The sequence below is a fragment of the Silurus meridionalis genome, chromosome 8 (genome assembly GCF_014805685.1).
Source record: "Silurus meridionalis isolate SWU-2019-XX chromosome 8, ASM1480568v1, whole genome shotgun sequence".
Taxonomy (NCBI): domain Eukaryota; kingdom Metazoa; phylum Chordata; class Actinopteri; order Siluriformes; family Siluridae; genus Silurus; species Silurus meridionalis.
In genome coordinates, this window is record NC_060891.1 from 3,407,268 (window position 1) to 3,425,995 (window position 18,728).

The following is an 18,728-nucleotide window of genomic DNA, read 5'->3' on the forward strand; positions in this document are numbered from 1 at the left end:
ATTTTTTTATCCAGTATTTATTTTAAAAACTTTCCATAACTTTGGCCTGATGGAAAGTAAAGAATAACACTGTCCAACAGTTAAATTGCTCTAGGGACGTTTCCTAAAAATTGTCCACAAGGGGGAGCGCTTTCAGAGTTTCTGTTTGATTGCATAATTGAATTACGTCATACTTTCGAAAATTAAACCTTTTGTCTTGTTTTACCTCGACAACATGTCCTGAAGTGTACTGTTTCTTTTATAACACAGAAATGTGTTTCTTCTTTAAATAATCTAATTAATAAAATAAAATCTTTTTTTTTGCTTCATATTGAATATTCAACCGAAATATTCGATATAATTCAATAATATTCAAAAGAATTTATAGAATATGAATTCTAAAAAATGATATTGAATATTATTGAATTATATTGAATATTACGCAATATAGCAACGTGTGGCATTACAGCGAGAGAGGCATTTTGCATATGGATGGTGAATACCATTTTACTAAATCAAGTTTCAAACTTCTACACTACAACCGCAACTGTGCACCTACATCATCTGGAGCAGTTCAGAATCAATATTTGTCTAATAACATGACAAAAACATAAAAAAGTTGTAATACATTTTTATTACCATGGATAATTAAATCCAGCCACTGTGTGACAGATTTAAGTTTCACTTTCCATGATTTTGGCGGCAGGGATTTAAATATTGAACGATGTCTGGAATATTCTAAAAAAGGTATATTCTGTTTAATTTCATTCTGTAAATGAATTCTGAACCCGCCTGACTTAATGAATTTGTCGCATTCAGAAGGTAGTCTTATTGTTGCACACGTTGAATGTGTGAACTTTATTATACAGACTGGGTGGGTGCACTATTTACTGGGGACTGGGTTTCCTGAAGTGTGTTCAAAACAAGACTGCTGGTACAACTGGAAGAGACCAACTTCTTAAAACTGAAGAGCTCATTTCTTCCTTGCAGATGCAGTCTGAGTCTTTGAAGAGCCTGAAAGCCTGTGTTTCCTTGAAGTCATTCCAACGTTATGGATGCTCCGGGAAACACTGGTGTCTGCGTCTTACTCTTCCATTGTCATTATTATTTGAGATTTTCATCATGTCCTCTGCAAAACGGACCTTCCTCTCTGACATCCTCTGCTTTAGTTTAGCGGTTGCTACAACCCTCTCCCCCCAGACCTACAATACACACATTTCATACATTAGAAATTCATAGATTTCATTTGTTAATGTGTGTCTTGCGGACTAACATATATCTCACAAACACCTACACAAATCACACACTACACTCTTACACTATACACTTCACTGTGTACTATCCAAATGTTTATCCTGCTTGGACCCAGAATGCATAATCTGTCATAAAAACATCTTTTAGAACACACTTTTGAGGTCTATAGTATTTTTTTACATTATAGAGTGGGGTAAATAAATAAGGAAGTAATTACTCACTGTTTGAGAGGGGGTGGTAATGCAGTAGTTTCTAGCGTCAGGGTTTAAAGCGACATTTACATTTATAGCTTGTTTACACTCCTCCGGCATTCTTTTACTTTTAGTCGTATCCTTCTGCAAAAAACAAACACACACCCAAAAAAAACACATAGCTTATTTACCAAAGCCTTATACTGCTATGTGAAACACTAGGCCGTGCCCGGCTTTCTAGACTAAAGTATATGCTGAAATAGTACGCTCTCACACTATAGATCTTCCAAACTAGCACTAGTGAACCAAATACCACCAATATACACACTCTAAAGGGTTGAAAAGTATTTCTTGCTAAATTGCTAATTAAACCGATATTTTACATACTTTGTGATGGCATAGTGTAGTATGGGGTGCTAGAATGTGGTATAGTATAGTCCAGTGTATTATAGTGTAACATGAGAATCTGTTTTCGCCCGTCAGTATTACCTTCTTTGCAGGACGTGCTGCTTTCGCTTTGGGTTTCGCTTTCTGTACTTCTTCTAATGCATTTTTAATCAGAGATTGGATTTGTGGATTTCCGTACCTCCGGGCAAGCATCATGCAATCTTGTCCTACACACACACACACACGCACAGGCTAGTCAAAAATACAATTCAGGTTCCATTTAACTGATCTATACTGATAATTGAGTAAGTACCGCGCTTGTTTGTGGCCATGACGTTTGCGCCGGACTTGATGAGAAGATCCACACAGCTGGGGTTGCAACTTTCGATGGCCCTCATTAGCGGTGTCACGTTGTTGGTAGTCATGGCGTTTACAACAGCACCGTGGTCGAGGAGCCGTTTAACAATATTGGTGTATCCGCCAAAGCAAGCGTGATGTAGGCTAGTCCACTTCAGCTGATCGTAACAATTCACGTTCGCCCTGGCAACACAGATTTTATTATGTTCAACACTAAAAAGTGGCTGCATACAGAGCACTACTGTAGTGTAGTAAGAGCACTGATATGATTCCATCCCATTCCGTGGTTCTCCTTACCCATGTGAGATGAGGAAGCAAACCATCTGCTGGTTCCCGCAGATACAGGCAACCATGAGAGGCGTTTTGTAAAAACAATCTCTAACGTCCACAGGGATATTCTGGCTGAATGCTAAGTGCAGAGACGCAAAGTCGTTCATTTTTACACAATCGCTGACGCTGATATAAATGTCCTTCGGCTCAAAGAAGGAAGATGGGTCCAGAATATATTCATGCATAGCAGGACATGTATGGGAATCCAATTTCTTTGGTAATATCATATCAGTAACTTTCTCTGCAACTTTCTCAGTAACTTTCGCCATACCCTTCGTGCCTCTGATCGATGAATAGTTGAAGGATGAGAGCTGGAATTGTTTTGGCAGGAAACCATGCCCCAAGAAGAAGTTGTCGACATTGATTTCGCGCCAGACTTTCTGGGCAACAGCATCCACGACAGTTTGAAGGCTGTCGTCATCGATAGGGGCGTGATGATCCTTCAGGACAGACACAAACGTCTCGGCTAACATTACAGAGTCTGCCCGTTCCACAGATTTGAAGGCCAGCCTGAGCACTGCTTCATTTTCAAAAGACCAATCGTGTAGTCGGGCCTGATTGATGAACGGTATGAAGTTTACTGATTTTAGGGCTTTCTCTGCGTCTGACAGTTCTTTCATAGCAGCTTTGCACCGGTTGAGTTTAGCCACTTGACTCGGAAGCAGGTTCAGGTAGTTCTTCCTCATCACATTGCATCCTGATAATAGAAGACATACGATAATAAAAATACATTGATATAAAGGCCGATGTGAAACACTTAGAACCCAGACTTTAATTTGTAGATCATTTTGGAAAGGACTATGCTGTGGCTACGTCTTTCAAATTTATCAATTTTGAAAATAATATTTCCAGAAATTTAGTTGATAATATAACGAACTGTAACACACCTCTCTGAAACAAAAACCTGCAGCACTGTTCGTGGCCTTCAGCTGCAGCTTTATGCAATGGCGTGTCCCCAAGCGACGACGTCCAGTTAAAATCAGCCGAGTACGCTGACAACAGCATCAGGGCCTAAAATAGTAATATTAACACTAGAATGTACCTGATGTAATAATAATAATAATAATAATAATAATAATAATAGTAAGCGCAGTAATGCTGTTGTACTAAATATTTCCCTCGTTTACAAAAACCCTCTGTTACCTCAATAAATCCTTTGGCTGCTGCAATGTGGGCGGCAGACAGTTGTTGTTTGTCTACCGCATTCGGGTTTCCTCCTCTCTGTAGGATTGCTCTCATCACCGGGACAGATCCTGATCTGGTTGCTGCCATCAGAGCGGTGCACCCGGTCACCTGGAAAACACGCATATTATCAGTATTATATTAAAAGTTGAGCGCAATCCTTTGGTTAAATGGGCGAGGAGGTTAAGACAAACCAGATCAGCTCTGTTGGGATTGGCTCCTTTCTCTAAGAGCTGGAGGCAGAGGTTTTCACAGTCTTCCGCATGTTCACAGGCGAACATGAATGCGGATCTCCCAGTGAATGAGATGTTGTTGGCATTTACTTTGCCCTTCATAATCATTTCCTGGATCTGCTCGTGCATTTTTGTAGGGCTGATGCAGTAAAACAGTATACCTGCACGGAACAACAGTCACAAAGAAGGGAATTAATAACGTTCAAACTACATGCAAATAATACATATTATTCTTATTACATTATTAGTATTATTACATAACATAAATGCAAAAATCCCAAGCGCACCTTTGCCCTCATTGTCTACCAAGGTCATGCTGGCTTCATTACTTGCCAAAAGCTCCACCATTTCGACATGACCCAGTTCTGCAGCCATCATGATTGAACTCTGTCCCTTTTTGTTCTGGATGTCAGGGTGAGCTTTTAGAGACAGGAGAAGATGAGCCATCTCCAGATAATTGTTCAACGCAGCCACGTGCAAGGCACTGATCCCATCTTTCGGCTCGGTGAGGTTGATCAGACCCGGAACACCATGACACAACAGATGCACCACCTTCTCTTTATTCTGCCAGTGTACCTCCTGCAGCAGTTTGTACACCTGCTTGGCCTCTAGTTCACATTGTGCCATGGTGCTGTCCCTTGGAAACATCGTCTTTGCAGAAAGCAGCAATCGCGTTGATTTGTCCATATGCGGCATTAGTTTACGAGACATGTTTCTGCATAAAGAAAACAGAACATGAAATTAACTCCTGATACGCAGATTAAAGTGATGCAGCAGGTAAAATGGCAGCAGTGTGTTAATATATAATTTTTTTGGATTTAGTTGCAATCTTAGTTTTATTAAATAGTTAAAGGTGAAATAGTTTATCATGTAGTTATTGTTGCTTTTAGTTTAAGTTTTAATGACAAATATATAGTGCGAATTCAGACTAAATCACGACAATAGACTTTTTTTAATTTTATTTTTATTTTTAAAATCCTCCCTTTGTTTTTATGAAATTCTTTATCTTTTTTTGCATTTTCACAAATGAAAAATGTCATCATGGGCTAAACAAAAAAAGGATATACACAGATATACACAATACCTGGTCAGGTGTAGTAGTAAAGGTACCTTTAATATAATATTTGTTGCCTAACAGCAACAAATATTATATTAAAGGTCATTTTCTTTATCAATTTTAATTAATTAAACTGTTCTTCTGTTTCCAAAATATTCAACCTTTATGTTTGAGTGTACACATATGTAACAGTAGGGGTGAGACTCGTGTATGCTATAATGCTAAACGTGTTATCAATTAGCCCAGAGTATAATAGTAAACACTGTAATTTATCTAATAATAGGAATTGTTTTATTTTCTAATAAACAGTTTTAAAAAAAAACTTAAGGGAGCCTATGGCGGTGTGGCGCGCATGCGCATTACAAGCACATGTCGAGTCTGAAGCTCACATATTGTCTTAATATTAATATGGGAGAATGTTTATTACACTTTTTTATTAACACACACTACGCTAAAAATTAGTAAAAAGTCACAAGTCCTGGCTTTAAGTAATAAAACTATTACATACATACTACTATTTATGCTTTCATACAACCACTACAACTCCATGCGAGTATTATTACTGGTCCTGCTGATGCTGTTGGTTTTTAAGAATACAAAGGAACTTAACACCCTGGAAGAGCGCAGCGCTCTGTTACGTTCTCCAGCGCGCGCCTCTATTTATAGGCTCTATTTACCTCTTTATGACGTAAGCGTCTAGTCAGCGTGTCGGGAGCCCCCACGCACCGGGGATCCCCCGCATCATTTGAGACCCACCGAAACAAGTGCGTGAAAATGGCACAGGCGGAAGTGGTCATTTTTCTCTTATTTTCTTTTTGCATTATTGACTTCCACAGCCTGCATGGTGTTTTATTTATTGGGAAAAAACTAATAATAATAAATGTAAAAAAAGGAAGGAAGGAAGAAAAAAGAAGGAAAAAGATGACCAACCGATTCTGCATTATTGTTCTATTTTCATTATGCACACACACACACACACACACACACACACACACACACACACAATCAGGGCAAGTCCGAGGACCCCCCCCATCCCTCCCCGGACGCCCATTGCTTAATCAATGTGACAACATTTATTTCCATCCAGAGTTGTTGTTTTTTGCCATGATCTTGTGCTAATGATGGGAGAGACAGATCTGTGTAAATTCTTCTCCAGCACATTCCAGAGATCATCAGGGAGGGTTCAGGTCTGAACTAAACTGGCCAATCCATGTGTGAAATCATTTTAATACTACATTGGTCTGTTCTTAGCTCAATTTGAGTAGCTTGAGCAACTGTATTCTTTTACATGACCGTAGGGTACATCTTCTGACAAGATTGTTTAGGAAATGAGAAGCTCTGCACTCAATGAGAAGCACTGCATTAGTTGGGGTTAAAAAACGTATTGCCTGCTGAACGATAGTGATCACTGCAGTAATTATCCAATGGAAGGCTCTTAGCCTATTCCATTATTTCAGTCCAGGTGGTGACTTTTTTTGGGCCAAGCAGTGTATAACTGGTGACTGGTAATCAGAGTGATCTCCTGTACGCAGTTAAACTAGTTTAATGGCCATTTTATAGAATAGAATAATTTCAGTCGCTTAGCAACTGTTCATTCAGAAAAGAATCTGATAAACTGAAAGCACTACAAATAAATTGTGGGTTGTGTTCCTGAAAGCAGGCTGGTGCACTCTCTCACACATGATTAATGATCAACATGGTGCTTGGAAATCATTCAGCTGGACACAGTCCCACCTTTCACCGATTTATTTGTGACTACATTCAAGAACATTTCAGTGAGCGAAGCAGAAAATCTCTAAAAAAGTATATTTCATTTAGAATTCCTCCTATAAAATCAGATCCAATAGTCGCTGTGTTGGAAACAGTTGCAGCAATTAGCAAATATTTACAAATCCAGTATCATATGAATCCATTTTACATGAAATCTCCAGAAATCCTTCTGGAAATCGGACCATTTATAAAGCTTATGCAATCAACAGCTTATTAACGCTCTGGAAAGTAATCATCAAACTGCTCGGAGTTGTCGCTGGTCTTTGGGATTACTCTCAATGCCTGGGTGTCATTGAAGACCTTAACGGAAGCCCTCCCTCGACCCAGCTGTTCGGATTAGCCATCATTTTTTTCCAGATTTCCACTTCCTCACTCTCCGAATCCATCCAGTCGACTTTCTTTCCGTAGCTCAAGCCTGGAGGAAAAGCAAAGAGCAAAAATGACCAAAACTAAATTGCTCTGAGGATGTGAAAGGATTCAACACTCGATGTTGAGACCACAGACACAGGAATTCTCCGACTGTAGGAGAAAAGGCTGAGATAACCAGTTTGGCAGCAGGGTGTTAAAATGCATTTAAAAGTATCTCAAGCATGTCTTTTTAACCTTTGCCCAATAGGTGGCACTGTCACAAAAATTGTTGCATAGCCTCAGTTCATGTGTGCGCGCAAATGGATTGCTGATATCCACAATCACTTTCTTTGTGGACCGAATTGATTGGACTATTACGAGCAAACTATCTGTAGTATTTAAAGTTGTTTTAACATATTTTCTAAGGTTTATTATTAAAATTAGTTTTGCCAAAAAAAAAATCTGTAGTAGGATTCAACAGAGGAAACTGACATCATGAGGTATCATGGACACCTTAGCCAGAGGAAAAAGAAGAGGAAGAAGACTGATTCTAAAGAAGCCCTGATAACACTGGAGACTCATTCCCTAAATAAACATTTTGATTGCTATTCAAATCTTTACATTAACCTTTTAAAATAAGTGCGTAGATGTTTATATGAAATCAGAGCTGCTGCTGGAGAATAGTAATCATGGCAAGAAAGCAGTAAAGAAGTCTGAGTGCGTGTTCACCTGTGCCGAGGCTGAGACGCACTCCTCCTAGGAACTGATTGGACAGTTTGTTGTTGTCCCACACAGTGAGTTCACAGCAGGCCTCACTCACTTCGCCCACTCTGAAGCCATCATACACCATGGTGTGGTTGTACACAGGGTCCTGAGTTTTCTTCACCACACGGGTCTTCTGACGACTCTTTTACTCGTGTCTGGTAACATGTAGCTAAATAACGCAAATTAGTTTTACAATCTGACCTACTCTCTGGGGACAGGCGGTAGCATTGTTTTTTTTTCTGAGTACTTTCAAGATCAGTATCTTTGATGCAGACACCAGTACCAGTATTACTGAAAGCCATCATTAATATTAAAATAGCAATAGACTGGATCTCTCTTTTGTTACACTTTAAAAAAAATTTGTTTTTTAATTTATTAATTTTAAAAATTTCACCAAAATATATTCCGTCATACAGTCAAATTGTCACATCCTGTCCACCTTATTAATCGCCAATATCAATAAATTGTTCCACTGAATCCTTTTCTTGCTTTATAAAAATCGGGAGGATTGAAAGGCGTTCGACATTTTAGTATTTTAAAATTATTCTTGAGGAAAATTGGAATAGCGCTTGTCAAAATCGTCGCTCAGTCTTGTGAACTTACATTCAACATACATTTTTTTTATTAGATAACACTAATGGCATGAAATTCATTTGAATTCTTTTATAATATCTACATTAATAATATATATTCATTTCTATTCTGTGAGAAAGATGAGAGAGCATATACCATCATGTAAATTTTGCTGTTGTTTTACCAATCATAATGACAATAACCAATGATGGGGGTCTCTAAGGTCCTGTAAGTATAAGGAGGCAGATGTGCAACAGTATGAGCAGTAAGTTAATCAGGATGCCTAGTTTCATGCGTCTAGTGTCACTCACATGACATATCATGACCAAATTGTTCACAAAATACTCATAAGATTCAACATACTTTTTGTTCTATATATTTCAGGCAAGAGAAGGTTGCAGCTCAGCTTTAAAAATACGCTCTCAATCTCCTTCATCCCGATTCCAGTCACTTCCAGCAGACTGAACATGAATGATTTTATGCCACAGATTAAGGTCAGTGTTTGCATTTGCCCTTTAAACAAACACCATACTCGGTTTCTGTCCGTCATCTACTGTGACGGAAGACGCATTGAAAGCAAACACCAAATCACGACTGTTCAATAGATGGAAATCTTTTTTTTTCTACTTACCACTTCACAAAGGAGTCGACTCCTTGGGCTTTCAGACGACGTAGATTTTTCGCCTCACGAAGCCAGATATGAATCTCTCCTGTAGGCCGGCTGACTCTGGAACCACCTACAGAGACGCCATGCAGCGATACCATTACGGTTTCAAGCTACTTAGTTACAAACATAGAGGATTTTAAATGGAAGTTTAAAAAAATATATTTTTGGGAAAAATGTAAACGTTTCAAACAAAACAAAAAAGAGTTGAATGTTTTGAATGAGCTTTTACTTTCTTATTTTGCAATTTGCAACATAATAATACACTGTAGATATCAAGAATTGTTTCATTTTGAACTACCTGTAGCTTCTGGAGATATGTATTTCAATGAGATGAATAAAATGCCACGGCATTCCTGCGATTCCTGATTATCTGCATTCTTGAATGAGGAAAATATTCATGGGTATTAATGTTACAGTGTGATCTGGATGAAGGATTAAAAATAACAATCTGAACGAAAAAGACCTACATACCTTTGGTTGGAGGTTGTACCATGTAAGTGTTTCATGTTTCCAGTCCCAGTCCTTCAGAATTATTTCAACCTGCCCTAAAAAGGCATTTCTACCTCGGGAGTCATTGTGCCATACAGACAAATTCAGAATTTTTCCATGCAATTCTTCACGTTTTACTTTGTACTGTGTACAGAATCCAAAAAAAAAAAAATAAAATCAGACAGCATATTTGGATGTGTCTTAAAATCCAGAGCGATGTATTGTTTTAAAAGTAATGTATATGTCGAAAAACATAGGTATAAAAGAATGTACCCTCAAAGATTCCACATAGACTGGATTGACTGTACGTTTCTTGATGGAAGTTTTCCTTTTGCTCCTCTTGTCTGGGTAGAGGTATGTCTTCACATATCTGACACAAATGCCACAGCAAACAGAGTTTTAGCCTTTTCTGTGTCAAGTTTTCCAAATTCCTTTCCATTATTGTATTTTGCTTCAGAATGCATTACTAGTAGCACCAGTATATATGCAGGGAAAGTTACAGTATTTACCGTGAAAGGTTTTCAAATGGACTTTCAGAATTAGCACTTGACAGCAAATCCCATTATTTTATTACATATATATAGGGTGCCACTTCACAATATAACAATGTAGTCTACATACTAAGATGAGGACAAATTATAATGCATGTATGCGATTTGGGCTATTCTATCACACAGTTTCATTACTCAGTGTCTAATGAACAAAATACTGCTAACACTTGTGAAGTAGATTAACTGTCCTGTAGTAAACATTGCCATGGTTTAAAGAATAAGCTGATCTAGCACTCATCTGCTACACTTACAGCTCATTTTAAGTCAGGGCAGTTCATAAGAATAGACCTATATGCAGATTATTTGGATCTAGTTCAATATGTAGTTCTTGAACTGAAGTTTATGTGGACCCCTAAGAATCTGAAATGCAGCCAATATCTCAGACTGAATCAATTTACCAACAGCACTAGATTGTATTTAGATACACCTTAATACTGATTGTGTTCAGAGATAATTAGTATACAGTTTGAATAAATAACCAAATAAAATAAAAGTTGTTGCTGGTCTAAACATTGTCTACAAGAAATTAGCCAATTATCATAATCAGCGATCGACTGCCATCATGCGGTCGAGTTGCTTTTGATGGACTCACGGGTCTGTGCGTTGTTTGCCCAGGTTTGCGATGGCCAGATCCTGACATTGCTCCACCATAATGACGAGCTCTCCGAGTGGACTGTACATGATCGCGAACTCCACCGATCCACGCACCGCCACGTTCCTGAAGTCGCCAGCATCGCTGTAGACACTGAGCAAACTGGCAGTGCGCTAAGACAACCAGTACATCATACTTAACACACATGACTGAATAATGTACACACTTTCATCTGTAGAAAACATGCATTGGTTTGAAGGAGAAGCAATCTAGCACTTATCTACTACACTTACAGCTCAATGGATTTATGGACTGAACCTTACAATCCTACAATCCTTGATGATTAAAGCAGAACTTAAGAACTTGTCTGGAAGTGTCTCACCTCTGTGACTGAAAGGGTACTAGCAGAAAGCTGGCCCCTTTTTCCAGATATATCTGAATCCTGGCTGGAAACTGAGCTGCTGTCCCCATCCGAGTCCACACTTTCATCCTGAATAGGGGTTATATTTACAAAAAAAACAATTTCTCTAGTATATATTCCTGTATATTTTCTATTTCTCAGTTTATGTATTAGAAATTGATTGATTCCATCCTATAATTCAATTCCAACTTTATTCCTTACACCCTTCTAACACATCGTACCAAATTCCCTAATTTGATCGCTATGGATTCATTTCCTAAACCTACAGGTTGAGAAGAGCCTGGGAGGTGGAGATATGCGCTGGAAAGAAGTGGAATGAAAGCCAGTAGGAGTAAAACAGAGTACATGTGTGTGAATGAGATAGAGGGCAGTGGAGTGGTGCGGTTGCAGGAAGAAGAGGTGGAGAAGGTGGACGAGTTCAGGTACCTGAGGTGCAACAGTGCAAAGTGATGGAGAGTGTGTTAGAGAAGTGAAGAAAAGAGTGCAGGCAGGGTGGAGTGGGTGGAGAAGAGTGATAGCAGGAGTGATGTGGTAGAAGAGTATCTGTGAGAGTAAAAGGGAAAGTTTATAGGACTGTGGTGAGACCTGCGATGTTGTATGGTTTAGAGACAGTGGCATTGAGTAAAAGACAGGAGGTGGAGCTGGAGGTAGCAGAGCTGAAGATGTTGAGATTTTTATTGGGAGTGACGACGATATACAGGATTAAAAATGAGTTTATTTGACAGCACATGGACATTTTGGAGACAAGATTGAGATGGTATGGACATGTACAGAAAAAGGATTCCAGATTCCTGATACCATATGACATGTACTGTATATTTTCAGAAATAGTACTGTAGGTTAGAGTATGTGTTTCTCAACTCTCTTATGAACCATGTGTATATGTCTATACCATATTTTATGCATTTTACTGTATGTATATTTAATTTCCCTCGCCTTTGATATACTCTTCAGCTTCATATCTCATGAACATGAAGTGGTCGAATGTTCAAACTTATTGAATGGAGAACACTGTAGGAGAACCGATTAGAGAACTTGAACTTGAGGCAACCCAATTTCCCATTCAAAGTTTTATTACTAGGTGCAAAAATAAAATAAAAACAAACCTCCCAGGTATCCGTGACATGTTTTGTGACCTCGACAAGCACTTCAGGGCCAGGAGTTTCCTTCTTCACTCCTGTGAAAGCCGAACGGAGTATACCGTTAACTCGCTTAAAGAGGTACGGCATAAGAAAAAAGGTGGTTAAGGTAATGCACCTGGGTGTGTCAGTGCCAAGAGCACTGGATTGTTAGAAAGTGTACAGAAATTTAACTCTAAAGACCTTGTGCATAGGTGGGAAATGTGATCTCGAGGATATAAGAAGGGAGCGGTACAGTATACAACACTTCAGTGAACAACAAAGAAAGAAAATAAAGATGTGGACACATAGAGAGACCCATATACTTTTGGCCTACATTGACAACTTGCAATTTGGTCACTGTTATTTTATCATCTAATTTTTATTTACATTTTAAAATGCATTTTTTGTTGTTATTTGTGTGCATATAAACAATCATGGCAATAAAATACTTATAAATAATTGAGAAAAATTATTTGTATTTTTGTATTCCCCTTTGAAATAATGCCCGAGTAAGCACTTACGCTCCATTTCGCTCGGCTCCTCAGATTCAGACGGCACGATTACTATAGTCGGAATCACGTCTGCAGTCTTTTGAACTGGATCTCGTGCGAACTGGATCTTCGACACACCCATTTTGGGCCTAGTGGCACGTGCGTACACGCTAGCCAGAATTTCGCTGTCAGAGATCCCACCTTCATCCTCCTCCTGGTCTCTAGAACTACCTTCTGGTTCCACTTCTCCGATTTCTTCCACCACTTTTTTAGCACTTTCAGACTCCACTTCAGACTTTGGAGCAGGTCCGTTCTTAATATCCTCAAAGATGTCCGGTTTTGCTTCCACATTGACATCAATGATCAGTTCCTCCGTCCTGGTTGGAGATCTTCCCTTAAAGTTGTCGACTAGGATTTCTTCTATAGCTTTTTCCTTTCCATTTTGGTCCCAATTTACATGTCTTTCTAGGTTTCTACTTTTAACTGATACTTCAAGAATATCTGGATTCTGTCCCACATCAGAATCAACAATTAGTTCTTTCGATGTTGTTGGAGATCTTCGTTTAAAGTCAGCGACTATGATTTCTTCAACAACTTGTTCTGTTCCTTTCAGAATTGGATCCGAATTGGTAGATTTTGGTACATTTATAGTATAAACTGGGTCTTGAAGAAACTCTCGCTCTTTTTCCACATTTATTTCCTCTGTCCTTGTTGGAGATCTTCGTTTAAAGTCAGCAACTACAATTTCCCCAAAAACTTTTCCTTTCTGATCTGGATCCAAATTGGCAGATTTTGGTGCATTTATATTATAAACTGGGCCTACAAGAAGATCTGGATCCTTTTTCACATCTATATCAACATTCATTTCCTCTGTCCATGTTGGAGATCTTCGTTTAAAGTCAGTGACAATGATTTCCTTAACAGCTCTTTCCTTTTCTTTCTGTTTTGGATCCAAATTCTGGTTCAATTTGACAATTTTTGGTGTGTTTACATTATTAACTGGAGTTTTCAGGATATCTGGATTCTTTTCCACTTTGAAATCAACAATCTGTTCATTCGATCTTTTGGGAGATCTTTGTTTAAAGTCAGCGACTACAATTTCCTCACAAATTCGTTCTTTTCCTTTCTGATCTGGATCCAAATTGGGAGATTTTGGTGCATTTATATTATAAACTGGGCCTACAAGAAGACCTGGATCCTTTTTCACATTAATTTCCTCTGTCCTTTTTGAAGATCTTTGTTTAAAGTCAGCGACTATAATTTCCTCAACATCTCTTTCCTTTCCTTTTTGTTCTGGATCCAAACTTTGGTTCAATTTGAGAATATTTGGTGTGTTCACATTATAATCTGGGCCTACAAGAATATCTGGATTCTTTTCCACATCGAAATCAACAATCAGTTCCTTCAGTCTTGTTGGAGATTTTTGTTTAGAGTCACTCACTATGAATTCTTCCATAACTCTTTCCTTTCCATTCTGTACTGGATCCATTTGGGCAGATTTTGATGCATTATGAACTGGACCTTTAAGAAAATCTGGATTCTTGTCCACATCTATATCAACGATTATTTTCTCTGTAGATTTCTGTTTGAAGTCAGAGACTATGATTTCCTCAACAACTCTTTCCTTTCCTCTCTTTTCTGTTTCCAAACTCTTTGGATCCACATGAACATACCCGGGTGCATTTACATTGCTAACTGGACTTGTTTTTAGATCCTCAAGAACATCTGGATTGTTTTTTATATTCACATCTATGACCAACTCTTCCGTCTGTGTTGGAGTTGTTCGCTTGTTGGTGATGTTTCTGATTTCCCCAAATTTTCTCTTTGGTATCGGAGACTGGATTGCTTCTTCAAATCCAAATCCAGAATTCATCAGCACTCCAGGTTTCGGGTCATTCTGCTTATCTTTAAATCCTATTTCTGTTCTTTGTTTTGAGCTTATTAAGACAACATTTGATTGGGGTTGATCGGACTCATCAAGTTGACGTATTTCCCAATTCGAAGTTTCCTGGGCATCGCTGAAAGATCGTATCTCGAAATCTTTTGTTGTCTGCTTTGGTCTGGTCTCCACACCCCAGTCTTCTTTCAGTGCTGATCTTCTAGGATCTAATATCTCTTTGTTGATTTCTTTAGTCTTCAACTCCTTTTCTAGTTTTGGGGACTCAACAAGAAGTTTTGGGTCTTGGAGTTTTGCTCCTGATTGATTTCCTGCTTCGATAACTTGATAAACAGAAGTAAATGATGATTAAAAAAAGATTAAGACGTAATTAAAAGAATCAGTGCCTTTTATTCCACAGCAGTTGAAAACAACTATGGACATCAACTATGTACAATAAATATATACAGCTGATTAGATGCTGTAACTCACCTTCCAAAACGATCGCTTCATCCTCGTTGTCTTGCTGCACATGTAGCAGGAGAAAAAAAAATAGCTAAAAGAAAATGTTAAGACTGTACAGCAAATAAAATGAAAGAAGTGTGACAAACCTGTACACTGAGAGCTGGGTGAATCAATCGGGGGTCAGTGAAATGTCTTTTAAATAAAAAAATAATTTTTAGTGTTTGACAACAGGATTCTTTGAAAATCAACTGTACAGCGAAGACAACCTGAGGTGATATTGCAAGTAACGAGACGATAGAAAGTAATAATAATAAGAGGAAGAAGAAGAATTAGTTTAATGCTTAAGCAATCAATCAGAAGATACACATACTACACAATATATAGACAAAAGTTTGTTGGGTTGTGCAAATTTTAACATCCCATTCCACATTTAGATCCCATTTACTGTTATAATAATCTCCACTCTTCTGGGAAGATGTTTCACTAGATTTTGTAGTGTGCCTGTAGAAATTGTTTTTAATTTCTCATTTAGCCACAAGGGCATTATTAAAGTCAGGTTCTGATGTAGGCGAGGACGCCTGGGTTACAATTCATTCAATTCATACCAAAGGTGTTCAATAGGGTTAAGGATCAGAGCCCTGAAGTGGGATATCTTCCACTCCAACCCAATTAAACCATATATTTATAGAAGAATCACAAAAAATGTTTGGTGTCCCAATACTTTTCTTCATATAGTGTATTTACTGTGTACAGAACTAGTGGCCTGTGTTGAGTTTCAGTGTAAATGATTAATACCGCACACACCCTGTGTGTTTACAGTGGGTGGTGCGTTTCGATGTTTCTCCGTCTTACTAGGCAGATTACAAGGTCAAAAAATATATTAATATATCGCCTTACTCTGGGTGAGTCTCATTCTTTTCTCCAGCTTTCTCCTCAGGCAAAATCTTTAGGAAGGGGTTTGGTCTTTGGCCTGTAAACACAAGCAGCAACTTTTCTTTGTATGTATTTATTTACCAAAATAACCCAATGGGCTACAGTAGTTTCCAAAATTAATGTTATAAGGATGATCATAATTCACATTTACTGTGTGTGTGTTTTTGGATTGACATGACACATTCAATATTCGGTATTGTGACTTTATTAAATAACTAAATAAAACTATTAAAAAAGGGAAATAAATTAGTAATACAAATGACGTTAAGGTAAAATCTAATAAAACTAAAGTTTTTTTTTTTAAAGTAAATAAAAGTCAAAAAAGTTCAAATAAAATTAATAAAGCAAAACTAAAAATAGTAAATAAAATAAAGCATACATTTTAGAAATATTAATTTTTTTATGTATATAATTAAAATGTAACATTATAATTGTGGATCCTTTTTGTACTTGTATTTTTGCTGAAATAGTTAAAATATTTTATTTTAGGCCTGAAACATAGAATTTGAAAGAGCTGTGGGTTAAAACAGTATCGGTACCAATGCTACAGGTTAAGCATTAATCTTTCTAAATCTCAGATACCTGATGATTTCTTCCATCTCATGGAGGAGCGGACTACGGCCGAGACGTGTGGCTGGCGGCCATGCCGCTTTGACTTAAGATCCTCAAACCATTCTCCTGATAACTCCTTCAGCTGCTTCGGGTCTGGAACACACTCTTTCAGCTTCCTGAAGTAAACAAGTAAAAACAACTGGATTTAAACTGTGTTTAGTGTAACTATGCTTACAAACAAACAAGTTTAAGAGAAATATTACAGTATTAACATTTCATTCCAGAAAATGAAAAACATGGAGGTGACAAAGTAAATTCTGTTATATGTGATTGCATTTTATATAATCAAGCATTTGGAATTTCAGTACCTTGTTTTTACTTTGCTCAGGAAAACAAGTTGAATGTATACCCACTTATACGCACTACATGGACAAAAGTATTGGGACACCTCATTTCTACAGCCATATGTAATTCATCCCAAAACTTACCACATCGTTATAGATACAAGTGTATTGGGTGTATTTGAATGCAGCAGAATAACATTTTCCCTCCACTTTAACTAGGAGATCCAAACCAGTTTCAGGATGACGGTGTGCCTGTGCACAAAGCCAGCTTTCATGAAGATATGCTTTATGTGGTTTGGAGTGGAAGGTCTCAATCTTTAATAAACACCTTTGGGATGAATGTGAACACTGACTGCACCCCAGGCCACCTCACTTCACTTATATCAGTACCTGACTTTACTAATACCCTTGTGGCTTCATTAATCTTATACAAATCTCTACAATCACACTCCAAAATATTGTGGGACATCTTCCAGAGGAGTGAAGGTTCTTAAGTAAATCAGGACTGAAAGTGGAATGAGATTCTCAAAAAGAAACACATACTGTATCTTATTCTCTGATATCCACAAACTCTTGTCTTTGCAGTGTATTTTCATTGAATGAAATATAGTGTAAAAGATAAAGAGCTCCAGCATTTAGACATTTCATTTTCTTAACTTTTAAGTCTTCTGTTTACTATATTTAAGATCATTTCTGGTTACATAATTCTGGAGAATGATTACAGATGCTTTGTTTACAAGCCTCGAGCACAGCTATGCATGGTACGATCTGTAGATTAGCCATAGTGGTTGTAGCTTAAAATTTGAAGTTCTGAATGTTTTTAAAGGGAAAATTGGTTTAAAATGTAAAATTAAGACTTTTATTACGTATAGACTCTTGGACTACAGGGAGCAGTGGTCATATGTTAATTATAATATATTTGATAATATTTTTTGTAAATGTACTTAAGGAGTAATATAGTGTAATATGTTACTGTCTACAAAATCAGATAAAACAAGCAAAAACTACACATTGCTTCATTTTGCACTTGAACTTGGCATGCAGGTAAAATTCCTAATGATGCATGTTGTAACATGAATCTCAACATCTAGTAATAGAAAATTCCCATACTGACAACTCAAGTCTTAAAAACCTCACAATGAAAATCCAATCGCAACCCAGAACGAACAAAAAAATATATATTATTTTGTTTAATCTTGGTCCAGAAACCTGCACCTGACTCACCTTACACGTCCCATCTCGAGCTTTTTCAGATCCTCATCTCTAAGCAGGACTTTCTGGATAACGGCTTCCTCCTCAGGAGAAAGAAAGCTCAGGTCTATGAATATGGTGGCATCTCGAGACGCTTTCATCTTGGAACGGGTCTTGTTAAGGAGCACGAAACTGCTGGGAGCAGTGTACTGCTGCTTTTCAGAGTAGGTCTCAGTGTGTTGTGGAGAAGTGGTTTGGTGTGCATGTGTGTGTGTTCCTGAATGTTTGCCACACCCCTGCTAGTTCTCCAGTCACATAACACCAAAGGGCTGCGTTGCTCCTCTGACATCATATCAGTGGTGCAGAAAGTAAACTGCATCTGAGTGGGGGGGTTGGGGGTGAAACTTGAAATTATATACTAGGTTAAAAAATAGTAAGAAATAGAAAGATTAGATAGAGAATAAGCATTGACACACCAAAATTTACTATTACAAAAAAAACCAAAAACTTCTGCTGCTGTTCTATAGACTTACTAAGCTGAAGCTGGAGACTCTTTCCATAAATTGTAAAAATGCCCTGATAGAAATCTCAACTTTTTTGGAGAGAGAT

General features: G+C 37.8%; 2 protein-coding genes across 3 annotated transcripts; both read right to left on the reverse strand.

The window, feature by feature from the left end:
* Nucleotides 1–592: 592 nt before the first annotated feature.
* On the reverse strand, nt 593–5,591 carry LOC124390235 (ankyrin repeat and EF-hand domain-containing protein 1-like). Of its 2 annotated transcripts, none has more exons than XM_046856060.1 (10): nt 5,483–5,591; nt 4,201–4,628; nt 3,875–4,074; nt 3,642–3,791; nt 3,386–3,509; nt 2,466–3,195; nt 2,125–2,351; nt 1,914–2,038; nt 1,455–1,568; nt 593–1,181 (listed from the first exon to the last, which is right to left on the reverse strand). In XM_046856060.1, the coding sequence occupies exons 2-10, from the start codon at nt 4,622–4,624 to the stop codon at nt 1,029–1,031; spliced, it is 2,247 nt and encodes a 748-aa protein (XP_046712016.1). In that variant the 5' UTR covers nt 4,625–4,628; nt 5,483–5,591; the 3' UTR covers nt 593–1,028. The 2 variants fall into 2 exon arrangements, with proteins under 2 accessions (XP_046712016.1, XP_046712015.1); XM_046856059.1 differs by having other exon boundaries at nt 5,479–5,591.
* Nucleotides 5,592–6,701: 1,110 nt separating this feature from the next.
* Nucleotides 6,702–18,402, reverse strand: si:ch211-266g18.6. The gene is given in 16 exon segments (XM_046855506.1): nt 6,702–7,155; nt 7,818–7,997; nt 8,000–8,022; nt 9,058–9,163; nt 9,392–9,470; nt 9,565–9,726; nt 9,856–9,952; nt 10,726–10,898; nt 11,108–11,215; nt 12,253–12,323; nt 12,789–14,978; nt 15,127–15,160; nt 15,246–15,291; nt 15,997–16,069; nt 16,615–16,760; nt 18,153–18,402. Coding segments are annotated over 16 exon segments (3,756 nt in total). The 5' UTR covers nt 18,281–18,402; the 3' UTR covers nt 6,702–7,015.
* Nucleotides 18,403–18,728: the final 326 nt, after the last annotated feature.